We start from the raw sequence: 21,091 nt of genomic DNA on the forward strand, positions 1-21,091 counted from the left end.
CACTAGATTTATCTGTCGCAAACATATCGCCATCTGCTAACGTGTCAATGTGTATGAGGTAGAAAGGGAACCAGAGAGAATCGCAATCATACTTTTTCAAATTGCGCGCCGCCAATGGAATATGAGATTAGGTCAGTTGTCAATCGTGCAACGGTAACATTTACCCTAATAAGGTGATCGATTTCGTCAACGGTTTGCAAGTTGGGATCGCGAAATCTATAACGGTTTGCAAGTTGGGATCGCGAAATCTATGAATAAAACTGTAGATCTCTTTCGTAGAGAAGCAGCAGCACTAAGCGATCTGTGTCATTTTGAAGATTCCATTTAAAAGGGAATTTGGGTATCACAAATTCCGATTACTGTTATCTCTTTGTTACACAGGAAGGCGTAGGAGTAATGGGATTGTTGGATAAGCTCTGGGATGATACTGTAGCAGGCCCTCGCCCCGAGAATGGCCTCGGAAAACTCAGGAAGACTGGTTCTACTATTTCCGCCATGGCAACTCCCTTTGCGCCAGGTTTGTTGCTTTCTATAAAGGTTTGATGTTTTTTTGTATCTGAGCTTGATTCTATACCGTGAAAATACAATTTTTACTTGGTCTATGTATATGAGTTTGTTGGTAGTGTTTAAGAGTTTGTTGGGGCCTAATTTTTTGAAAGATTTCTTTTAACTAGTTAATTTTTTAAATTGGTATGTGATTGATATATTTATTTTTCTAAAATAGATTAATTATCTCTAAACATACTAGTTGTATCTATATTTCAAATATCCATTTAATTTTTAGACTAGCATGAATCCATATTGAGTCACAATGATTTACTGCCCCTCCTACAGCACAGATCCATATTAACCCACAATGATTTATTCCTATATTTCTATTTGTACCTAACCTCCCTGAATGGAATTAGGTCAGTCCTAATATTCAATATACCCTATGATTGAGAGAATTGGGTTAGTACTAATTATAATATCAAATGTATCCATAAATGATGGATCTGAAACAGTTCCCTGTAAGTTGCCTTCGTGATGTATTACAGACACGAGGGCTAGTGTAGTGAAAGTATCCGGTCTCTTTGGGTCTAAAATATTTATTTACGATTTCGTGGCATAGAGTTTGGTTTCGTGGAGATTTGAAGTTAGTTAATGTTTGGTCATGGATTATTTGCAGGGGCCGAAGAGGCTTTACGCAAGTTGACGGAACACAGAGCTAATGCAGAGTTCCAGCGATCGAATGATGAGAAGAGTCAAGTAACGCAGAGTATCATCATTATTAAGTCTCCTAGTTATTATCGCTCACTCTCTTTGGATACTCCCCTTTCCCCGGCAGCCTCAAGCCCGCCAATCTCGCCATCTTCTGGTATGTAGCTTTGATCTGTTTTCTATCGGTTTCTGGCATCACTGGATTTCTTTCTTATTGTTTACTATGTAATTAGTCAATCAGAGTACACTGCATTTTTCATTGTTGGATTTGGAATATTGTTTGACAGTGACACCACGAGAACGAGAGAATCCATGGCGAAGTAATAAGTACACCAATAACGTTCCTGGTGCTGTGAAGAAGAGATCTGAGAAATCCCCGAAAGAACCCAGAAGTGCCACCGGTTATGACTGGTCAGTCTTTCCTTCAATTATATATATGTGTGGGTAATAATAAGGGTTACCTGTAGCGATAATTGATACTTCCAATTGTAACATTGCAGGGTACTCCTGAGGAGTGGCGACTGAATATTCTTTTCTGTCTGCGGGGGCACTGTTAATTGCCTGCACATTGATAATGGTAACTACTTTCTCACGAGCAGAATACATCTCCGAGTTGTACAGAGGGTTTGCAGAGTTCGAGATCAATGCGAATATATTTTTGTAAATAGTTTATAGTTAAAGTTTGTTCAGTCCTGAGCAATCTGTACAGTTCTATAACGGAATTACTGTACATGAGCGAATGTGACTATCTATAAAGGTCCATTGGCTAATTGTAATAATTTCATGAAAAATACAACGATCTCTATTGCGATTTTCTTCTTTGATTGCATTATTGCAATCCAGGCACTATAATCATGGTCAACCAAATAGTATCTACTAGTTTTTGTTTCAGGGAAGAAAATAACTTCAGAATTCTATTAATATTAGAAAATCTGAATACGTGTTTCCAATTGATAAAAAAAATAGCTAATGTCTATTGATAGCGCAAAAGCAAATAATATCTACTGGTTTGCTCTGTTTTACGCACATTGAGCGTGGCCCGCAGTCCTCACTTCTTGGTTTTTTCAAATTTCTTTTTAATATGGTTTTTATTTTCCTAAACTATTTATGGGAAAAAAATAAAATAAATTATTCTAATGTTTAAGAGAATTTAAAAGAAAATTGTAAAATTTACAAGACAGATTAAGTTTTTATTTTGTTGATCTTTTCTCAGAGTTACCAGGATATCTGACTTTCCCTGTTGCCTCTATTGTCTTTAAAGGCCTCGCATTATAAAATGAAATGTTTTTATATTTCTACTTTTCTCCAAATCAAAAATAAAGTATTTTTTGTTTCTACTTTTTAAAAAAAATAAGTACTCTTTCTTGGCATATTTTTTTATGACCTTTATGTATGCTCTATATATTATGTTTTTCTATTTCGTTAATAATTATAATTAAAAATATATTTGATTGTTAAAATAAAATAATATATTTAAAAATTTTGAAAAACAAATTTCTAAAATATTCCAAATTTTTGTTTCTATTTTTAGCAAAAAATACACACTCTTTCTTGGCATATTTTTAATGACCTTTATGTATGCTCTATATATTATGTTTTTCTTTTTTGTTAATAATTATAATTAAAAAGGAATAATAATCAGTGCTTTTCGCGGCTCTGCAAGACTTCGGCTCCCGCCTTGCAACCTGTGAGGTCCGCATCCCGCGCGACCTGAAGACTGCGAGCGCGCCCACCCACTGCAAATACTGATCCCTGCGGGCGTGCCCGCCGAGGGCTTCACCCCAAGCTGCGATCGATCTGGCGCTGCTTCCTGCGCTCTGACCAATCTAGGGCTCGCGCCAATGGAGGTGCTGGGCACTCCCCAGGCGCCTCCCCCTCCTCCTCTGACGTCCTCGTCTGCTGAGGCCTTCAATCGACTCTTGGCAGGGCTTCCAAAGAAGAAGATCTCAGAAGCTACGAAATTCGTCAAAAAATTGGATGATATACCTGAGATCTCCCTCCCCCCAGAAACCCCGATCCAGGTTGCATTATCCTTGGCCGAGCGAGCTCTCATCGGCCAGTTCACCGGGCTATGGCCATCTCCCAAAACCACTGAGAGCTGGGTCAACAGAAACTGGGCGTCGTTGATCAAAGAAAGTGTTACCTCTTACTTTCTGGGGAGAGGATTCTTCCTCTTCGAATTCACTTCAAAGGATGACAAAGATTTGATCTTCCAAAATGGCCCCTACTTCATGGGCCCTCATGGTATGTATCTAAATAAGTGGACTCCAGACTTTGATCCAGTAGTGGACGTGCCCAAGGCAGTTCCGGTGTGGGTAAGGCTCCCAAATCTCTCAGTTCAATGCTGGAATTGGGACTCCTTGATGCACATAGGAAACGCCCTTGGGAAATTCATAGACTGAGCAAACAATAAGGACCAATATGACTGCACCAGAATATGTGTTGAAGTAGATCTAGAGGTGGGGCTACCAGAGGCCATCAAAATCAATGTCGGAAGTTGGATGCATGTGCAGAAACTGGACTATGAGCAGCTGCCCTTCAAATGCCGGAAATGCCATGTCTATGGCCACTTCGCCAAAGGCTGCCCATCCAACAATGAGGCCGTGCTTGGGAAGGAGGATGGCTAGAATCAAGTCAAGTGCTCCAAAACTTCTCACAAGACGCAAAAGTCGGGAGGCCCTAATGGCAAAGGTCCTCACCAGACCTCTACTCAGTAGATCCCGCCCAAGCCTGTTCCAGAAAATAAGTTCGACCCTCTTAGCTCGCAGCCAGAGGACATCCAGGAGGATGTGGACCAAAAGGCAGTATCTTCAGATAAAGGTAACCCACCAATCTTCTCCAAGGATGCAAGTGTCGCAGAAAGCTCAAAAGGAATTCCTGTCGAAGTTGAGGAAGAGGACCAAGAGTCGAAAGACTCGGAGGAGGAAGGAGAAATAGGTGACTCCCAAGCCTCTGTAAGGAGATCCACAAGAGGCCGCAAAACAGATCGGGAGAAAAGAGAGCAGGAAATGTACAAAGATAAGTTATGGGGCAACCAACCAACTCTGGAGAAGTTGTTAGCAAAAAAGCTGAAGATGGCGAGAAACCAGTCTCAAGGCTCCAAGGGAGCCCTTCAGAGCAAGGGTAAATAATGAAAATAGTCTCCTGGAATTGTAGGGGTATGGGGAGCAAAATCAAGGAAGAGGCCATAAGAAACTTAATAAGAATAGAAGCCCCGGACATATTCCTTATCCAGGAGACCAAAATGGAGGACACAGACTTCCTCCAAACAAGCAAAAAACTCTGGAGCAAAAGTAAAGCAAAAGTTGTCTCAGCCCGAGGAGCCTCTGGAGGGCTGGGTACTCTTTGGAATGATAGTAAGTTTTCGTTAGTATCTGTGACCTCAAATACTCACTGGCTGCTGCTAAAAATGTAGCATCTCGTTACAAAAGAATCTTTTTGTCTCTTCAATGTTTATGTGCCGGTCAATGCTGGAGAAAAAAAGGCATGTTGGGACTCAATAAGAAGCCAAGCAGACCTTGGGAACCTAGAAAACATCATTATTGCAGGAGATCTGAATCTCACGTTGCACACCTCAGAAAAGCGAGGAGGCTGCATTGTGCGAGATCCGGCAAGGGAATGGGCAGAGGACCTACTACAAGACTGGGACCTGTTGGACATCAAGCCCTCCTCTGGTAAGTATACTTGGTCAAATAAAAGAATAGGCCCTGGACACATTGCAGCAAGGCTAGATAGATTTTTTGTCCAAAGTTCCTTTCTTTTGCTTGGATTAGACGCTAGTATGCAAATTCTTTCTAGCAACATATCTGACCACAATCCTATCAAGCTTGATCTCCAGGCCCATCCTGATCTTGGCCCCATCCCCTTCAGATTTAGCCCCCTCTGGGTCAAGGAAGCCAATTTTTTGCAGATAGTCAAGGAAAGCTGGTCTCAGCCAGTCAAAGGATCACCTTTCTATGTGTGGGAAGAAAAGCTCAGAAGAACAAAATCTGCTCTAAAGTGCTGGGCCAAAACCCTCCCCAATCCAGCAGCTGAAAGAAAAAATCTCCAAAATCAGCTGGATGTTCATCATTTGCTGTTGGAAGAGGCATATGTAACCAGAGAAATCCTTGATAAGGAGGTCCAACTTCAACAACACTTTCATAAAGCCTGCCTGGCTGAAGAAGAATTTTGGAGGATTAAATCTCACTGCCTTTGGCTCAAAGCGGGAGACAGGAATTCTTCTTTCTTCCATAAGCAAGCTCAAGCCAGAAAAAGCTTCAACTCCATTACTGAAATCAAGGAAGATACTACCAATCACAAGGACTTTGCAAGTATCAAACGAGCAGCTTTTCTCCATTTCAAAAATTTGTACAACGAAGATGCGAATCCGACTCAGAATTCTTGTCTTCTGGACTGGGTTCCCTCTTCAATCACTGCTGAGATGAACATCCAGCTAGAAGCTAAAGTCACCAAGGCTGAGGTCAAGAATGCTCTCTTTGCCATGAACCCAGATAAAGCCCCAGGTCTGGATGGATTCTCCGCCAGATTTCTTCAATCATGTTGGCACATTGTGGAAAAAGATCTCTATAAAATGGTTCAAAAATCCCAAGCCTGTCAAAAAATTGGAGGTAGTACAAACTCTGCGTTCCTTGCACTCATCCCCAAGGAGAAAGGCGCCAACTCCTTCAGCAGATTTCGTCCCATCTCTCTTTGCAACACTGGCTACAAATTGATCACCAAGGTTATAGCTAACAGGCTGAAATATCTTCTCCCCAAAATCATTCCAGAGAATCAAGGGGGCTTTATTCATGGCAGACAACTAGTGGACAACTTCATATTAGTTCAAGAGGCAATCCTTTCAAGCCAGCAGCGCAAGGAAAAAGGTATGGCTATCAAACTGGACTTAGCAAATGCTTTTGATCGTGTTAGGCATAATTTTCTTTTGAATGTTTTGAAAAAATTTGGATTTGGGGAGAGCTTCATAAACTGGATTCGAGCCTGCATCTCGGAGCCATGGATCGCGCCCCTAGTTAATGGCAGAGCTGCTGATTTTTTCAAAGCCTCAAGAGGACTAAGGCAGGGCTGCCCTCTGTCTCCTCTTCTGTTTGTACTCCAAGCTTCCGTTCTCAGCTTCCATCTAAACAAAAAAATGCAAGAACAGGAGATCTCAGGGGTCTGCATTGCAAGAGGAGTCAAAAGCATCAACCATGCCCTTTTTGCAGACGATACTCTGCTGCTGGGTGTTGCATCGATCCATTCGGCCAACAGATTTAAAGAAGCTCTTGAGGAGTTTTGTATGGCGTCGGGAAGTAGTCTCAATAAGGGGAAGTGCCACATTTACTGTTGGAACATTACACCCATCTTGCTTAGTTCCATTGCCAGATGCCTTGGATTCGCAGCCTCTTCAGTTTGGACCTCGTTTAAATATCTTGGGCTCCCTATATTCCTCAAGCGGGCCTATAGCAGGGATTGGCTCCCTCAAGTGGAAAAATTCAAGAGCAAACTCCAGGCTTGGGGATTCAACTGGCTTAACATTGCGGGCAAGTCAGTCCTCATCAAAGCTGTGCTCTGCAGTCTCCCATTATTTCAGTTCTCTGTTCTCCTTGCTCCAATTGGCATTCTTCAGAAAATGGACCAGCACATTCACAATTTCTTTTGGAAGGGAGGCAAACAGAATGAGAGGAAAATCCCTCTTGTTAATTGGGAAACTGTCTCCAAGCCTCAAATGGAGGGAGGATTAAACTTCAAGAGCCTTCCCCTACAGAACATTGCCATGGGAGCCAAGCTTCTCTGGAAAATTATTGCGCCCAAGCCTGGCTGGGCCCAATTAGCGCTATGGAGGAAGTATTTCAAAGGTGAGAGAGTTAGATGCCTGGATGGGCCTCTCCCCCAAGGCGCCTCTCCTTTTGTAAGGCTCTGCTCCAAAGCCGCCCCCCTGATCCGCTCCAATGCTTACTGGATACCTGGAAATGGGAAGAAAATCAACATTTGGGCTGATCGCATCATGGATCGAGAACCGATTGGTGATTGCCCCTCCGTGAAGGTGCTGCGTGGCTGGTTGACTGCCTCAGGAAAATCCACGCTGTGGGATATATCCACGTGGGCTGGGACGCGTTGGGCAGGTTGGAGTTTTATTGATTTGCCTCCGGATCTTCTCCAAGAATGCAGCTGCCTTCGTGCTATGCTGAATGGAATTGCCCCCTCTCATATACGCAGAAGAGACTCGCGTGGCTGGGGTTCACTGTCTGCAGGGTACACAGTAGCTCAAGGCTACGCTAAGCTCGCTCTGAGACCGAATGTCCCTCCTGACCCTGCTCCGTGGAAGGCAATCTGGAGCATTTCCTCTCTGCCCAAAATCGACATGTTCTGCTGGCTCCTATGCCACAGGAAAATCCTCACAGATGACAAATTGCAGAGACGTGGATTCCATGGCCCGTCCAGGTGTCCCCTGTGCAGAGAGAATGTGGAATGTGCCACGCATATCATGTTAAATTGTAACTTCGCTGTGCAGGTTTGGAGTGCTGATGGATTACTGGAACCCCAATTTTGTTCTTCCCACCTCCATAATTGATCTTTTTGCTAATTGGCAGAACAGCTACCCCGGTCCTCCTCCAAAAAACAAAGTGATTAAAGCAGCTTGGTCTTCCCTTCCTAAAATTTGCTGCTGGCAGATCTGGCTAGAGCGAAACAGCAGAATCTTCAGAAACACTCAGCATGATGTCAAGGTGGTAGCGGCTAAGGTAAAGTTTCAGTTAAAAGAATGCTTGGGAGATCAAAAAGACGCTTCAAATCTAACTCAGTTAGATACTGTTTGGGGGGCCTCCTTAAATCTGCAATTTCATCAAGCCATCAGAAACATCCCCTCTTCTAAAGAATGGCAAATAAGGGGAAAAAATAATGAAGACTTTCAAGACTGGATCTCCAACCAAAAGGTGCACTCTCTCTTCTTTGACAGGGCAGCAAAGGGAAATCCTGGCAAGGCTGGCGCAGGAGGAATTGTAAAAAACATTGAAGGCATATCGACTCACAACTTTGCTTGGGGTCTGGGGATCAACTCCAGCATCCAAGCTGAAGCATTGGCCCTCTTCCAAGGTATTAAGTTGCTCTTGAATTTGGAAATCAAGGAGGCAAACATTTTTGGAGATTCTCAAGTGATAATAAAAATCATGGTGACCAACTCAGCCCCTCGGGACTTAAGATTAGCTAGACTGATATCTAGAATCAGAAGTTTGGGGAAACTGTTCCAAAACCTGAAATACTTCCACGTTTTGAGAGACAACAACAAAGAAGCAGATCTTGAAGCTAATAAAGCTGCTCTTCTCTCTGCTGGGGCAATGATAAGAGACGGGGATGAAACATGGGATCCAATTCCATAATCAATCAGCTGATATGTTTTATTTCTTGCTATTGAATCAGTTCGTTTGTATTTATAAGCTTGGGCAAATCACAGAAATCGATTCCATAGCTGTAACCAAAAAGAGCTGGAAGCTGAACACAAGCTCCATAGCACTTCAGGTTGTCGAAACTATTTGGGCTCTGCTCCCTCTCATTGTAATAAAAAATCTGGCATTTAGACCACTCAACTAATATAATCCATAACCATTTCTGTGAAAAAAAATAAATTATAATTTAAAATATATTTGATTGTTAAAATAAAATAATATATTTTAAAAATTTGAAAAACAAATTTCTAAAATATTCCAATTTTTTTTTGTTTCTATTATTTTAGCAAAAAAAAATACAAACTCTTTCTTGGTATACTTTTTAATGACATTTATGTATGCTCTATATATTATGTTTTTCTTTTTTGTTAATAATTATAATTAAAAATATATTTGATTGTTAAAATAAAATAATATATTTGAAAATTTTGAAAAACAAATTTCTAAAATATTCCAAATTTTTGTTGCTACTTTTTTAGAAAAAAAATAAATACTCTTTCTTGACATTTTTTTTAATGACCTTGATGTAAGCTCTATATATTATGTTTTTTTGGTTAATAATTATAATTAAAAATATATTTGATTGTTAAAATAAAATAATATATTTGAAAAATTTGAAAAACAAATTTCTAAAATATTCCAAATTTTTGTTGCTACTTTTTTAGCAAACAAATAAATACTCTTTCTTGACATTTTTTTAATGACCTTTATGCAAGCTCTATATATTATGTTTTTTTTGGTTAATAATTATAATAAAAAATATATTTGATTGTTAAAATAAAATAATATATTTGAAAATTTTGAAAAACAAATTTCTAAAATATTCGAAATTATAAAATTAACCGTAAACTCAAATTTCTATTATATTCCACATCATAAACCGTACTTTCAAATTTCCGTTATAATCCAAATGATAAATATGACGGCACTCTCAGATTTCGAAAATATTCCAAGTGATATTTTCTTAAGTATTCCAAATGATAAAGATGAGAGCGCTCTCTTTCCTAAACAATGATGACTCACTCGCAGAATGAGGCGGTCTTCGGGATAATTTCGAAAATGATAAAATCCCAAGTGACAATCTCTGAGTCCAGATGAATTGATAATAGCCGTTTGTATGAATTTTTTCGATAAAGTCTGGCAATTTTCTTTAAATGTCGACGATCATGGCAGCCGTTTCTATGGAATAGACATATATTTTAAACTAGATGATATTAACGGTTAGTTTGAAATAGAGACTTATTTCAAACTATCATAGCAACGGTAATTAGTATGGAATCGACGCATATTTGAACTATCATTATGAGCGTGTCCTATAGTTTTAATAGAGATATATATTTTGATTATAAGGTTATTTGGTAGGAACAGAATAATTATTTTTCGTTGATGTTGGAGTAGTTGATATGGATAGGTGTGTTTTTGTTATATGGTTGATTAAAATAAGAAAATATAAAATATTAATTATTTTTTTTGACAGAAACGAGTAGATTGTTATATTAATTCTTGGCTGAAATGCCGCAATTCGGTTTACATAGAGATGCACAATGATCAGGTTTCTCTTCTATCCGACTCCATTTGATTTCACCTCCACTGAGCTTGCATTTTTTACTAGCTGCAGTTCTTACAACTTTGTCTATCTTTCCTAGACTGCTAATACAGACAAACTGCTTCATTAAAAGACAGTAAAACATATTAAACAGGCTGGTTTAAGGAATGAAATCCCAGCTTTCCTCTCCATCTCTTAGAAGCGTTCCAGGAGGGAGAAGCACCGCTTTGTTAGCTTCTGCATCAGCTTCTTTATTGTTTTCTCTTTTAACATGCAAGAACTCCAGGTTCTGGAAAGTGTTAATCAGAATTCTAATTCTGCTGATGAGCCTTGCTAGTCTTACATCTGATGGAGTGGTTTTATCCACCACGAGCTTAATTATGGACTGAGAGTCTCCAAAGATTATTGCGTCTTTGATGCCCAGGAAGGTGAGCATCTTGAGTCCCTGAAGGAGAGCCAAGGCTTCTGCTTGAATGCTGGAGTTGAAGCCCACTCCCCAGGCATATCTAGATTCGATTCTGCCATCTGCATTTTTAATGACCCCACTAGCTCCAGAATTGCCGGGATTGCCCTTTGCGGCTCTGTCAAAGAACATAGTTTTCCTTTCCTTTATTTTGCATAATTCATCTAGATCTTCAGTATTGAGGTGAATTTGCCATTGGTTTAGGGGAGGGGGGGACCTAATTTTGTCAATGAATTGAAGGCCCAACAAATTCCCCCACGCTGCGTCTTGATTGTTGAGGCCTTCCCTGTCCAACTGGTCTCCCATACAGTCCTTCAGATGGCTTTTGATTTTGCTCCAGATCATTGCAGGATCACTCTTTTTGTCATTAAATATCCTGCTATTTCGTTCCAACCAAATGTGCCAACAGATGATTTTTGGCAGCGCGATCCAGGCTCTTTTTATCTGCTGGTTCTGAGTGCCTCCAGGGTACCTGTAAGCCCAGTTAGCAAAGAGATCTGAGCAGTGGGTGGGCGTGATGACTTCGACATTCAGAGGACTTAGCGCTTCTTTCCAGAGAGCCATAGCGAAATTGCATGACAGCATCAGGTGGGCGGCTGTTTCCTCATTGTTCCCACATAGAGAACAGCGCGAGGGGCTGCTAAATCCCCTTTTCCGCAGTCTGCCTTCCGTCAGAATCCGATGGTGGCCAAGAAGCCAACAGAACACATCGATCTTGGGGATTGTAGGGTGAGACCAAATTCCCTGCCAGGGTCTTGGATCAGGCAGCGCATATGGTTTCTGAACGAGCTGCTTATAACCCTGAGCGACAATATACTTGCCTGGGGTTGATCCCCAACCTCGTTGATCTGCCTTATTGCTATTTAGAGGTGCTTTGCCATTAAGATGATTTAGAAGATTGGAGAAGTCTTTAGTCAGATGCGGAGGTACCTCAATGTTTCTCCAGCACTGCCAATTATTGTTTTCCCACTGTGACAGATCCCATAGCGTTTTGACTCCAACGCTGTCCATCCAGTCTTTTAGCAGGCACAGAGAGCAGTCCTCCACAATGGGGTGGCTGCCCATAATGCTATCTTCCCATATTTTGATACGTTTCCCGTTCCCCGGGATCCAATGCAAGTGCTGTTTGATTAAATCAAGGGCTCTATCACACAGTTTTTGGATCATAGTTCCAGAAATGGTTGATGGATTATCAAGACAGCGGGTTCTCTGTCCACGGAAGTACTTCTTCCACAATACAAATTGAGCCCAGCCTGGCTTTGTCGCAATTATCCTCCATAGCAGCTTTGCACCCAAGGCAATGTTTTGATTGTTAATGTTCTTGAATTGCAGACCCCCTTCCATTCTGGGCAGGGAGATTGTATCCCAGTTTATTAAGGGTATTCTCTTTTCATTGGCTTTCCCTCCTTTCCAGAAAAAGTTCCTGATATACTCCTCAATTTTCCTTGTAATGCCAAGAGGAGCCATCATCACTGCAGACTGATAGATAGGAAGACTATTTAGAACAGATTTTATTAGCACTGTTTTACCTTCTAGGTTGAGCCAGTTGTATCCCCAAGAACAGATTTTTGACTTGATTTTATCTAGTAGAGGCAACCAGTCTTTACTGAGGGCTCTTTTTTGGAAGATAGGGAGCCCTAGGTACTTAAAGGATGACCAGGCACATGAGGCTGCAAAACCAAAACAGTTAGAAATAGCTTGAATCGTTCTGGCCTTTATATTCCAACAGTAGATTTGACATTTGCCTTTGTTGAGGTTACTTCCTGAGTCCTCACAAAAGACATCCAACACTTCTTTGAAATTTTTTGCTGAGGGCAGGGAGGCAGCGCCCAGGAGTAGAGTATCATCTGCGAACAGGGCATGATTTATACTTTTGACGCCTCTTGCAATGTTTATTCCCATTATTTCTTGATCCTCCTGCTTTTTGTTCAAGAGGAAGCTAAGGACGGAGGCTTGGATCACGAAGAGCAAGGGTGATAGAGGGCACCCTTGCCTCAGCCCTCTGGAGGCCTTGAAAAAGTCTGCGGCCCTTCCATTCACCAAAGGGGCGATCCAAGGTTCCTTTATACAAGCCTTAATCCAATTGATGAACTTGGGACTAAACCCAAATTTGTGCATGACATCCAACAGAAACCTGTGCCTTACTCTATCAAATGCACTTTCAAGATCTAATTTGACCACCATGCCTTTCTCTTTTCGGGTCAAGCTTGAGTGTATCGCCTCCTGGACCAGAATAAAGTTGTCCACAATCTGTCTGCCCTGGATGAAGCCTCCCTAGTTCTCTGGAATGATGGACGGAAGGATAGGTTTCAACCTGTTGGCGATCACTTTTGTTATCAGCTTGTAACCTATATTGCAGAGGGAGATAGGGCGAAATCTTGAGAAAGTGTTGGCTCCTTTTTCCTTAGGGATAAGGGCTAAGAAAGCCGAGTTGGTACCTCCTCCTATTTTTTGGCATGCTTGAGATTTTCGAACCATTTTGCCTAAATCTTTTTCCACTGTCTGCCAGCAAGTCTGCAAGAATATGGCGGTGAACCCATCTGGGCCCAGAGCCTTGTCGGGCTCCATGTCGAAGAGGGCGGCTTTAATTTCCTCATTAGTGACTTCTGCTTCCAATAATTGATTTTTTCTGGCCGAAATCAGATTCGGAACCTCATCCATTAAGGATGAAACCTGACCCTGGTCCTCTTTTTCACTATACAAGCTTTTGAAATGACAGAAGGCGACATTTTTTATGCTTTGGATATCTCTGTGGGTGCTATCCCCTTCCTTAATTTCAGAAATTGAGTTAAAGTTTTTCCGAGCCTGAGATTGCTTATGAAAGAAAGCAGAATTCCTATCTCCTGCCTTGAGCCATAGTCTACGAGATTTGACCCTCCAATACTCTTCCTCGGCCAAGCTTGCTTTTAGAAGCTGTTGCTGGAGCTCAGCTTCCTTATCCAAGACTTCCTTTGTGATTACTTCATTTTCCGCCTTCATCTGATGGATCTCAAGGCATTTTTGGATCTTTTTCCTTTCTGTTGCTGGATTGGGTAGGAGCTTAGCCCATGTTTTCAGAGCAGCCTTCACTCTTCTGAGCTTTTCTTCCCAAACGTAAAAGGCTGAGGCATTGACAGGCTGCTTCCATGTATCTTTTACTAACTGCATGAAGGTCTGTTCCTTGACCCACAAGGGGCTGAATTTAAAGGGGATGGGGCCTTGATCCAAATGAGCCACTAGATCTAGCTTAATGGGTCTATGATCAGACACACTGCATGGAAGAATGTGCATTCTAGATTCTAAACCAAGAAGAAGAAAAGAACTTTGAACAAAAAATATGTCTAACCTTGCAGCAATGTGACCGGGCCGAGTCTTCTGTTGGACCAGGTGTATTTGCCTGATCAAGGTTTGATGTCGATCATGTCCCAATCCTGAAGCAAGTCCTCCACCCATTCGCGCACCGGATCCCTTACGATGCTTCCTCCGCGTTTTTCGGCCAAGGATAAGGTAAGGTTTAGATCTCCGGCAATGATGATGTTTTCCAGAATTTCTGAATCTGCCAGTCCTCTAATGGTTTCCCAGCAGACCTTCTTCTCTCCAGCGTTGACTGGAGCATACACGTTAATAAGACAAAGGATCTCATCTGAGCCCACATGCTTCAGCTTTGTGAACAGCCAGTGAGCGGTGGCGATTTCATGTACCTTCATGAATTTGTTTGTGTTCCATAGAGTTCCCAGGCCTCCTGAGGCACCCCGGGCTGAGACTGCCTGTCCTTCACTTCTTTTCCAAAGATTTTTGCCTATATGGAGGAAGGCCTTATCCTCCATTTTAGTCTCCTGGATGAGGAGTATGTCAGGAGAATCGGATCTTATCAGACTTTTCATGGCTTCTTCTTTTATCTTGCTCCCCATACCCCTGCAGTTCCAGGAGACGATCTTCATTACTTGCTTTTGGAATGGGGAGCTCCTTTGGAGCTCTGGATCTGGTTTCTAGTCATCTTCGGAGTCTTAGCCAGGAGTTTCTCGAGGGTGGGCTGACTTCCTTGCACTTTGTCTTTGTATGTTTCCTGCTCTCTCTTTTCTCGAGCGGATTTCCGGCCTCTCATTGACCGTCTAGGCGAAGCCTATGTGCTTGCTATTTCTCCTTCCTCTTCTGAGTCCTCCGAGCTTTGCCCATCCTCAGTCTCTTCTGAGGGTATCTCTTCCGTTATGACTGTATTTTTATCGGCTTGCTTTGACTCCGGTTGGGGCTCATTATGCGATGGTCCTTCATTTGGTGTCTCTGTTCCTTGGGAGTTTTCTGTTGCTGAACTTAACTGATTAAATTTGTTCCTTTGATCCTCCATGTGAGGGGTTTGAAGCCCTGAGCCGGCCTGAGGGGCTTTGGTATTGTTATTGCCGGTTCTTGGAGGTTTGTTTTTGGCTCTTTTAACCTGAGTCCATCCTTCCTCCTTACCCTTCTCTACATCACTGTTCTTCGGACAATCTCTAGCAAAATGGCCGTAGACGTGGCATTTCCTGCACTTAAACGGGAGCTGCTCATAGTCCAGTTTTTGGATATGCGACCAGCTGCCCACTTTGATCTTTATCGCCTCCGGCAGACCGATTTCCAGATCTACTTCAACACAAATTCTGGCGCAGTCAAATTGATCTTTGCTGTTGGCGCGGTCAATGAATTTGCCTAGGGTATTCCCGATGTGCATGAGGGATTCCCAGTTCCAGCAATGCATTGGCAGATTAGGCAAACGAACCCACACGGGGACGACTGAGGGAACGTCTACAGTTGGGTCGAAATCAGGCGTCCATTTGTTCAGATACAGCCCTTGAGGGCCCATGAAGTAAGGGCCATTGCGGAATATCAGCTCCTTGTCTTCTTTTTCGGCGAATTCAAACAGGAAGAAACCCTTCCCCAAGAAGTACGAGGTAACTCTGCTCTTGATGAGAGGCGCCCAGTTCCTTGCGACCCAACTCTCTGTGGATTTGGGGGAGGGCCAGAGCCCAGTGAACTGTCCAACTAATGCACGCTCAGCAAGAGAGAGGGCAACCTGGATCGGCTTCTCGGGAGGAAGCGAGATCTCAGGAATGTCCTCCAGGCGTTTGACAAATTTCGCTGCCTCAGTCGATTTCTTTTTGGGTAGAGAACTCAGAAGGCTGATGAAAGCCTCGGCTTCAGAGGGGGCCGAAGGAGGAGGCTCCATTGGATCAATAATCTGCTCGAATCAATCGAGCTCAACCTGGAGCAGCGGGCATAGCCAACGCAGCTCAGATCAGGCAAGGGAGGATCCGGATCGCCAAAGGAGGCTGCGCGCAGAGGGCCGAGGCGGCGGATCGCCAACCCTAGAGCGCAACGCGGATCGACTCGGCAGCAGGAAAAAAAAATAAAAAATATTAATTATTAGTATAGTTATATAAATTAAATTAAATGGTTGTATTATATAAATTAAATAATTGATAATTATGAATAGTTTTCATAATATTTAGGTGTTATTTAATTCCAAAAACATAACAGATTACATAATTTTTTTAATGGAAAAATGTTTTAGAAATACTTAATTTCATCTATCAAATTATATATAATAACCAAAAATACATTTTTATTTTTTTTAAAAGCAAAATTTGAAAATCATATTTTTAAATAAACTATCCATATAAACATAACAAAATATTTGTACTATATTATTCATAAAAATACTTTGAAATCCATATGTAAAAGTGTCAAACATCAAATTAAAATTAAAATTTCATAGTATTATTTTCTTCTTAAATATTCAATTCAAAACAATTTTCAATCCTATAGTAGATGAAAAACAAAATACAATCTTATAATAAACAAATATAAACATGCAATCGCATAAACAAGAAGCAGAGAAACCTTGTTTCAATATCTATGTATTTTGTTTTTTACTATTTATTTAATTTAAAAGGACAACGCAATTACATACTTACCGAAGTAGACATAAAAAAAATTAGATCGGAAAAGTAAGCACTCTAACTTAAATGAATTATACTGGTGTTTTTTTCCCAAAAAATATTATAAAATTTCAAGATGAAACTATAAATTATAAAGATTTAATACCATTTTTATTATCAAATATTATTTTTGCAAATTAAACACTATAGGAACCTATGAATGAATTATGGATATAATTGCATTCTATCGTAGATTTCATGATTCATGGTTAGCTAAATCTAATCCCAACTAAAGTATTGTGGTGGTTTACAAGGCTAGTAGAAGTTTTTTTTGTCAATGATGGGAATAAGGACCATAGGATTTTTATATAAATAAGATTTATTTTTTAAATAGAGAAGAAGTTGAGACTCTCTTCGTCAGGATTGTTATAAATTAGGTCTTCGAAAGTGATAGTGGTGATTTTTCTAGATCCTTTTTTTTTTCTAAATAATTAGAGATTATGTGGTTTATGTAAAGGAATTTTGATAAAATTGAGTGAATATGAAAAGGGTTTTCATATAAACAATGACTAATTTATAGGAATGATGATGTTGTTAATTATTTTTTTGATTGTTGATGTAACAATTTTGATGAAAAGTTTATGTAATAATAGTTAATAAAGGTAAAATAAGACTACGGGTAAAGGACACGTATTCCAAGCTGAATGTTGGGCAAAGATATCTTAGTGGGCATCACTGGATGTGTGTTTATGGCTAAGGAAAATTGGCAAAGACATTAAAGAGGCAAAAAGGCATTTTGGCACATTTATTATGAAAATAAAAGAAATTAGGAGAAAAGTAAGGTGAAAAGTCACAGGCTGCATGTGAGGAGGAAATTGAAGGAAAATAATGGAAAATGAAGAAATTAGAGGCCTCATTAATAAAAAGGCTTATGAGGATCAGTTGACAGGGTATTAGTCAGTATGAGCTTGGCTCAAGCTTGGTCAGTGTAACCTTTTGTCATTTTAGCTTTGGAGCTCTTTCATTATCCTCTCTCCCTCACTCTTGGCCACTTAAAGTTTTCTTGAAACACTCTAGCTTTGGATCAAGGAAGGAAAAGAAAGCAAAGCAAAGGAAAAGCAAGCAAGGATCACTAAAGGAAAGCAGGATCAAGTAGCTTCAGCAGGAATACTTGCAGGTAACCTTTTGCATGTGTGATTTCTTAGTTGGTTTGGACATGCATGGATTTGCATGTTGGTGTATGGTTCTCTTGCTGTCAGTGGCATGGTGTTGTCAGGTTATGACAGTGGATTTTAGCCTAGCCTTGCCTTTTTTCTGGATGCCATGGTGTTTGGATGTTTATTCCGGTTTTTGAGCCTTGGTTTGTCGAATGGATTTCGAAATCTGGAGCAGAGGTGGTCTCAAGTTCCATTCCCAAAGGCCTAGGAATCCCTTGACCGATTTTGGCGGGATACATGGTAAAGCCTGAGGGAGAAGTCTTGGTTTAGGACCTAGTGATCTAGGTTTGGATTGTGGTAAAGCCTGAGAGACTGGTCTTGGTTTAGGGCCTAGTGATCCGGTTTGGATTGTGGTAAAGCCTGAGAGACAAGGAGATAGAAATTCCTCAAGGATAGTGATGGATTCCAGATGGCATTCCAAGTTCGATTCGGTTTTGATCAAAGCACCGGTTTTGGTGTGATCACGGTTTGGTGAGGGTGGAGGTGGTTTAACCTCTGGATTCCCTTGGTTGTTCTTGGATTGGTTTTTCCATGAGATCCCACATTCATGCTTGGAATATGGCACGAGGGTGACTGGCTGAAAGAGATATTTGGTTCAGCCATGTCTATGGTTTGATGATACATGGAAGTTCCGAACCTGGTCGGATTTTCCTATGATTAATAAAAGCTATGTTCTCTTATTTTTACACTTATGTATATGTGGATTTAATGGTTGTCTTATCTCTGTTATTTACATGGTTTTATGCTGGTTATAAGCATGGTTAAATGATTGGTTCATGTCATGGTTATTTCATGTATTTACTTGTAATGGTTAAATGGATGGATGTAAGACCAAATTGATGATATAATAGTTCATTAGAGAAGGAGGTGATCCTTCTGGTTATGTTTAATAAGTTATTTCAGACATTTATTCTTTGTCTTGTATCCTTGACTTGTAGGTTGCATTGATGCCAAGTGTTTGACGCAATGTCAGTCCTGGTTGGGGATGCTCAGGCATATTCCTGAGGTTGAGTTTTGAATTATCATCATTGTTAGCATGTCTTTAATGGATTCTGAAGGTCCCAGGAAGTTCTAGGCAGAGGCTGGGATTCTGGGAAAGAAAAGTGGCTCAAATTTCGGGATTACTGGAAAAACAGAGCGTTACCTTAGGGACTAATGTATTTGGATAAAGTCTGGAGAGCGTTATAACTCTCCTAGGTTGTGGCTAGGGAGCGTTACTCTAGCCTAAGTTGGTCAAAAACTTCAGTAGGACTTAGGGATAGGTTGTCTCAGTGGCTGACTTATCTCTTGAGGGTTCTGTTGATGATGTTGGATGACTGTGTGTGATGTTCTATCGATTTGACTTCCTTAAGGTCACAAAGGAGGTCGAATATGATCATAGTAACCTCTCATCTCATGTTTACCCTGGTTGCATGGTCACTTTGGGTAGACCTGGAAGGGGGTGTCATAGTTTATGCGTTTCATTGATTAGAATACATCAAAATTTTCTTGATGAGAAGAAACTTAAGGTTAAGGAAATGGTTCATTTTCTAAAGGACCAAGGTTGATAAAATAATAAAAAACGACCTTTTTTCAACAACAAGGGTTTGATGAAAGAAAATTTTGTATGGTTTGAAACAAGCTTGTAAGGGATCAATTTCAAACATTGTAAATTAGATCATTGTATCTACGTATCACATGGAAATGGTCAAACATTAATTTTTGCATGGTATGTCAATGATGTAGTCATTATTGAAAGAAATGCTAATTTAATTTCAAGTTTGAAGAAACAGTAGATACATTTGAGATGAATAACCCCAAATGGATTGTTGAAACATTATATAGAAGTTAATAATGCAACATTATAAACCTAATGCTACACTTCATTAGTCATGTGTTATGTTAATCAAGTAGTGTGATGCTCTGAAATTCAATTCTACATTGTATCAATAATTTGTTAATCAAATTATCTATTTAACTCACAATCAATTTGTTATTTCTTTTATTGTTAGTGTGGTTTCTTAGTTATTACAAGATTCACAAGAAATTCTCAAGGGCAATTATTGGTGATATCAAGGGAACTTACTAGCTTGATATCTTTTAAATATTGTAGTGACAAAATCATAGTCATTTACACTAACTTGGATTAGGTTGGAAACAATAATGATAGGAAACCTACATTTTGCTATGTGTTTCTACTTGGATCTAAAGATATTGCCAAGTCCTATAAAAGTAGAAGGTGGCCTCTCTTTTTATTGTAGAAGTTGAATATTATGGTGTAGTGCATGTTGGCACAAAGGTTATATGGGTTCAACATCTCATGAGTGGACTTGGTTTTCATACAAAAACATTCACTATGACATATTATTATAATCAAAGTGTCATGCATGATTTAGAAAACCTTCTTTTTCACAATAAAATGAAGCATGTGTGTTGACACCTAATCTTTGAGATTAGGTAAATCCATGTAAATATTGTAAATAAAAAAATAAATAAAATTGGAAAACTAAGAAACAATGGGAAATGAAACCCAATAGTCCCCTTTCCCTATATATATCTATGTTCCATCTTAATGCAAAATATCAATTCATTCATGGAGTTACTCAGAACCAATCCCATTTTTAACATTTTCTACGTTATAACTCTTGCATTCTCTACCATATTCTTTATTCCTCTATTCTTTGTCCCTGTGTGCTTGGTGCATTGAAGACTCTTATGCATTGATGCGTTGAATAGTGTTCTGTGTTGAACCGTTGAATGTCGTGAATGGTATTAGGATGCATGTGGAAGCTATGTCATTATATGGTGTTGAATCCTGCGTCTGTTTTTATGAGGCTGAATTTTTTTATGAGCGTGGACTGAGACTCTGTTGCATCTTGTTGGAATACCGTAAATGCTATGTGTTTTCCGTTGGTGAATGAGTTTGGAGGGACAACATATGGTGAATGAACTATGTTGTAAGATGGCGTTGAATAGTTTAGAAATTCGTGGTTAAATGTTACGTGTTGACCGCGTATGCATGATCGAGCAATGGTGTGGTGACTGTTGATGATTGTTCGTTCTCTTTGATGCAGCTATGGAGGAAATTTGTATGATAACATGTATGGAATGTTGCATATGGCGTTGGACACCGTGTAATGGAGACCATGCTAGTTGTGCATTAAAATTGGTATGTTGACACTTGAAGACGGTGCAGTGAATACCATTTGCTTTCATGTGCTATGCTTGTTGGTACTTTTTAAAAGGTCGTGATTCCGATTTGAAGTTATGTGATTCTCCATGTTGTTTTTCCATGAATCCATGCATTGCAATTGGTGTGAGATGTAATAATATATTTTAACCACATAATCAGTTTATATGTGCATAAATGTTGG

General features: G+C 40.2%; 2 protein-coding genes across 2 annotated transcripts; one reads left to right on the forward strand and one right to left on the reverse strand.

Moving 5' to 3' along the window:
• Positions 1–249: 249 nt before the first annotated feature.
• Positions 250–2,127, forward strand: LOC149175959 (dormancy-associated protein homolog 3-like). The gene is made up of 4 exons (XM_089422985.1): positions 250–517; positions 1,169–1,357; positions 1,488–1,611; positions 1,701–2,127. Exons 1-4 carry the CDS (start codon positions 397–399, stop codon positions 1,723–1,725), a joined length of 459 nt encoding a protein of 152 aa, XP_089279111.1. The 5' UTR covers positions 250–396; the 3' UTR covers positions 1,726–2,127.
• Positions 2,128–12,907: 10,780 nt separating this feature from the next.
• Positions 12,908–13,903, reverse strand: LOC149175960 (uncharacterized). The gene has a single exon (XM_089421304.1). The coding sequence runs from the start codon at positions 13,901–13,903 to the stop codon at positions 12,908–12,910; it is 996 nt and encodes a 331-aa protein (XP_089277430.1).
• Positions 13,904–21,091: the final 7,188 nt, after the last annotated feature.

This window comes from Pinus tabuliformis, chromosome 4_1, assembly GCF_031772625.1.
Source record: "Pinus tabuliformis cultivar Carrire ecotype Pingquan chromosome 4_1, CPIR1, whole genome shotgun sequence".
Classification (NCBI taxonomy): Eukaryota; Viridiplantae; Streptophyta; class Pinopsida; order Pinales; family Pinaceae; genus Pinus; species Pinus tabuliformis.

What these genes read in the sequence shown, in the direction of transcription:
- LOC149175959 (XM_089422985.1), top strand. Translation starts at nt 397, where the DNA reads ATGGGATTGTTGGATAAGCTCTGGGATGATACTGTAGCAGGCCCTCGC. An exon ending in GGCAACTCCCTTTGCGCCAG is followed by an intron (nt 518 to 1,168) that starts GTTTGTTGCTTT and finishes GATTATTTGCAG; the next exon opens with GGGCCGAAGAGGCTTTACGC. An exon ending in GCCAATCTCGCCATCTTCTG is followed by an intron (nt 1,358 to 1,487) that starts GTATGTAGCTTT and finishes ATTGTTTGACAG; the next exon opens with TGACACCACGAGAACGAGAG.
- LOC149175960 (XM_089421304.1), bottom strand. Translation starts at nt 13,903, where the DNA reads ATGCACATTCTTCCATGCAGTGTGTCTGATCATAGACCCATTAAGCTA.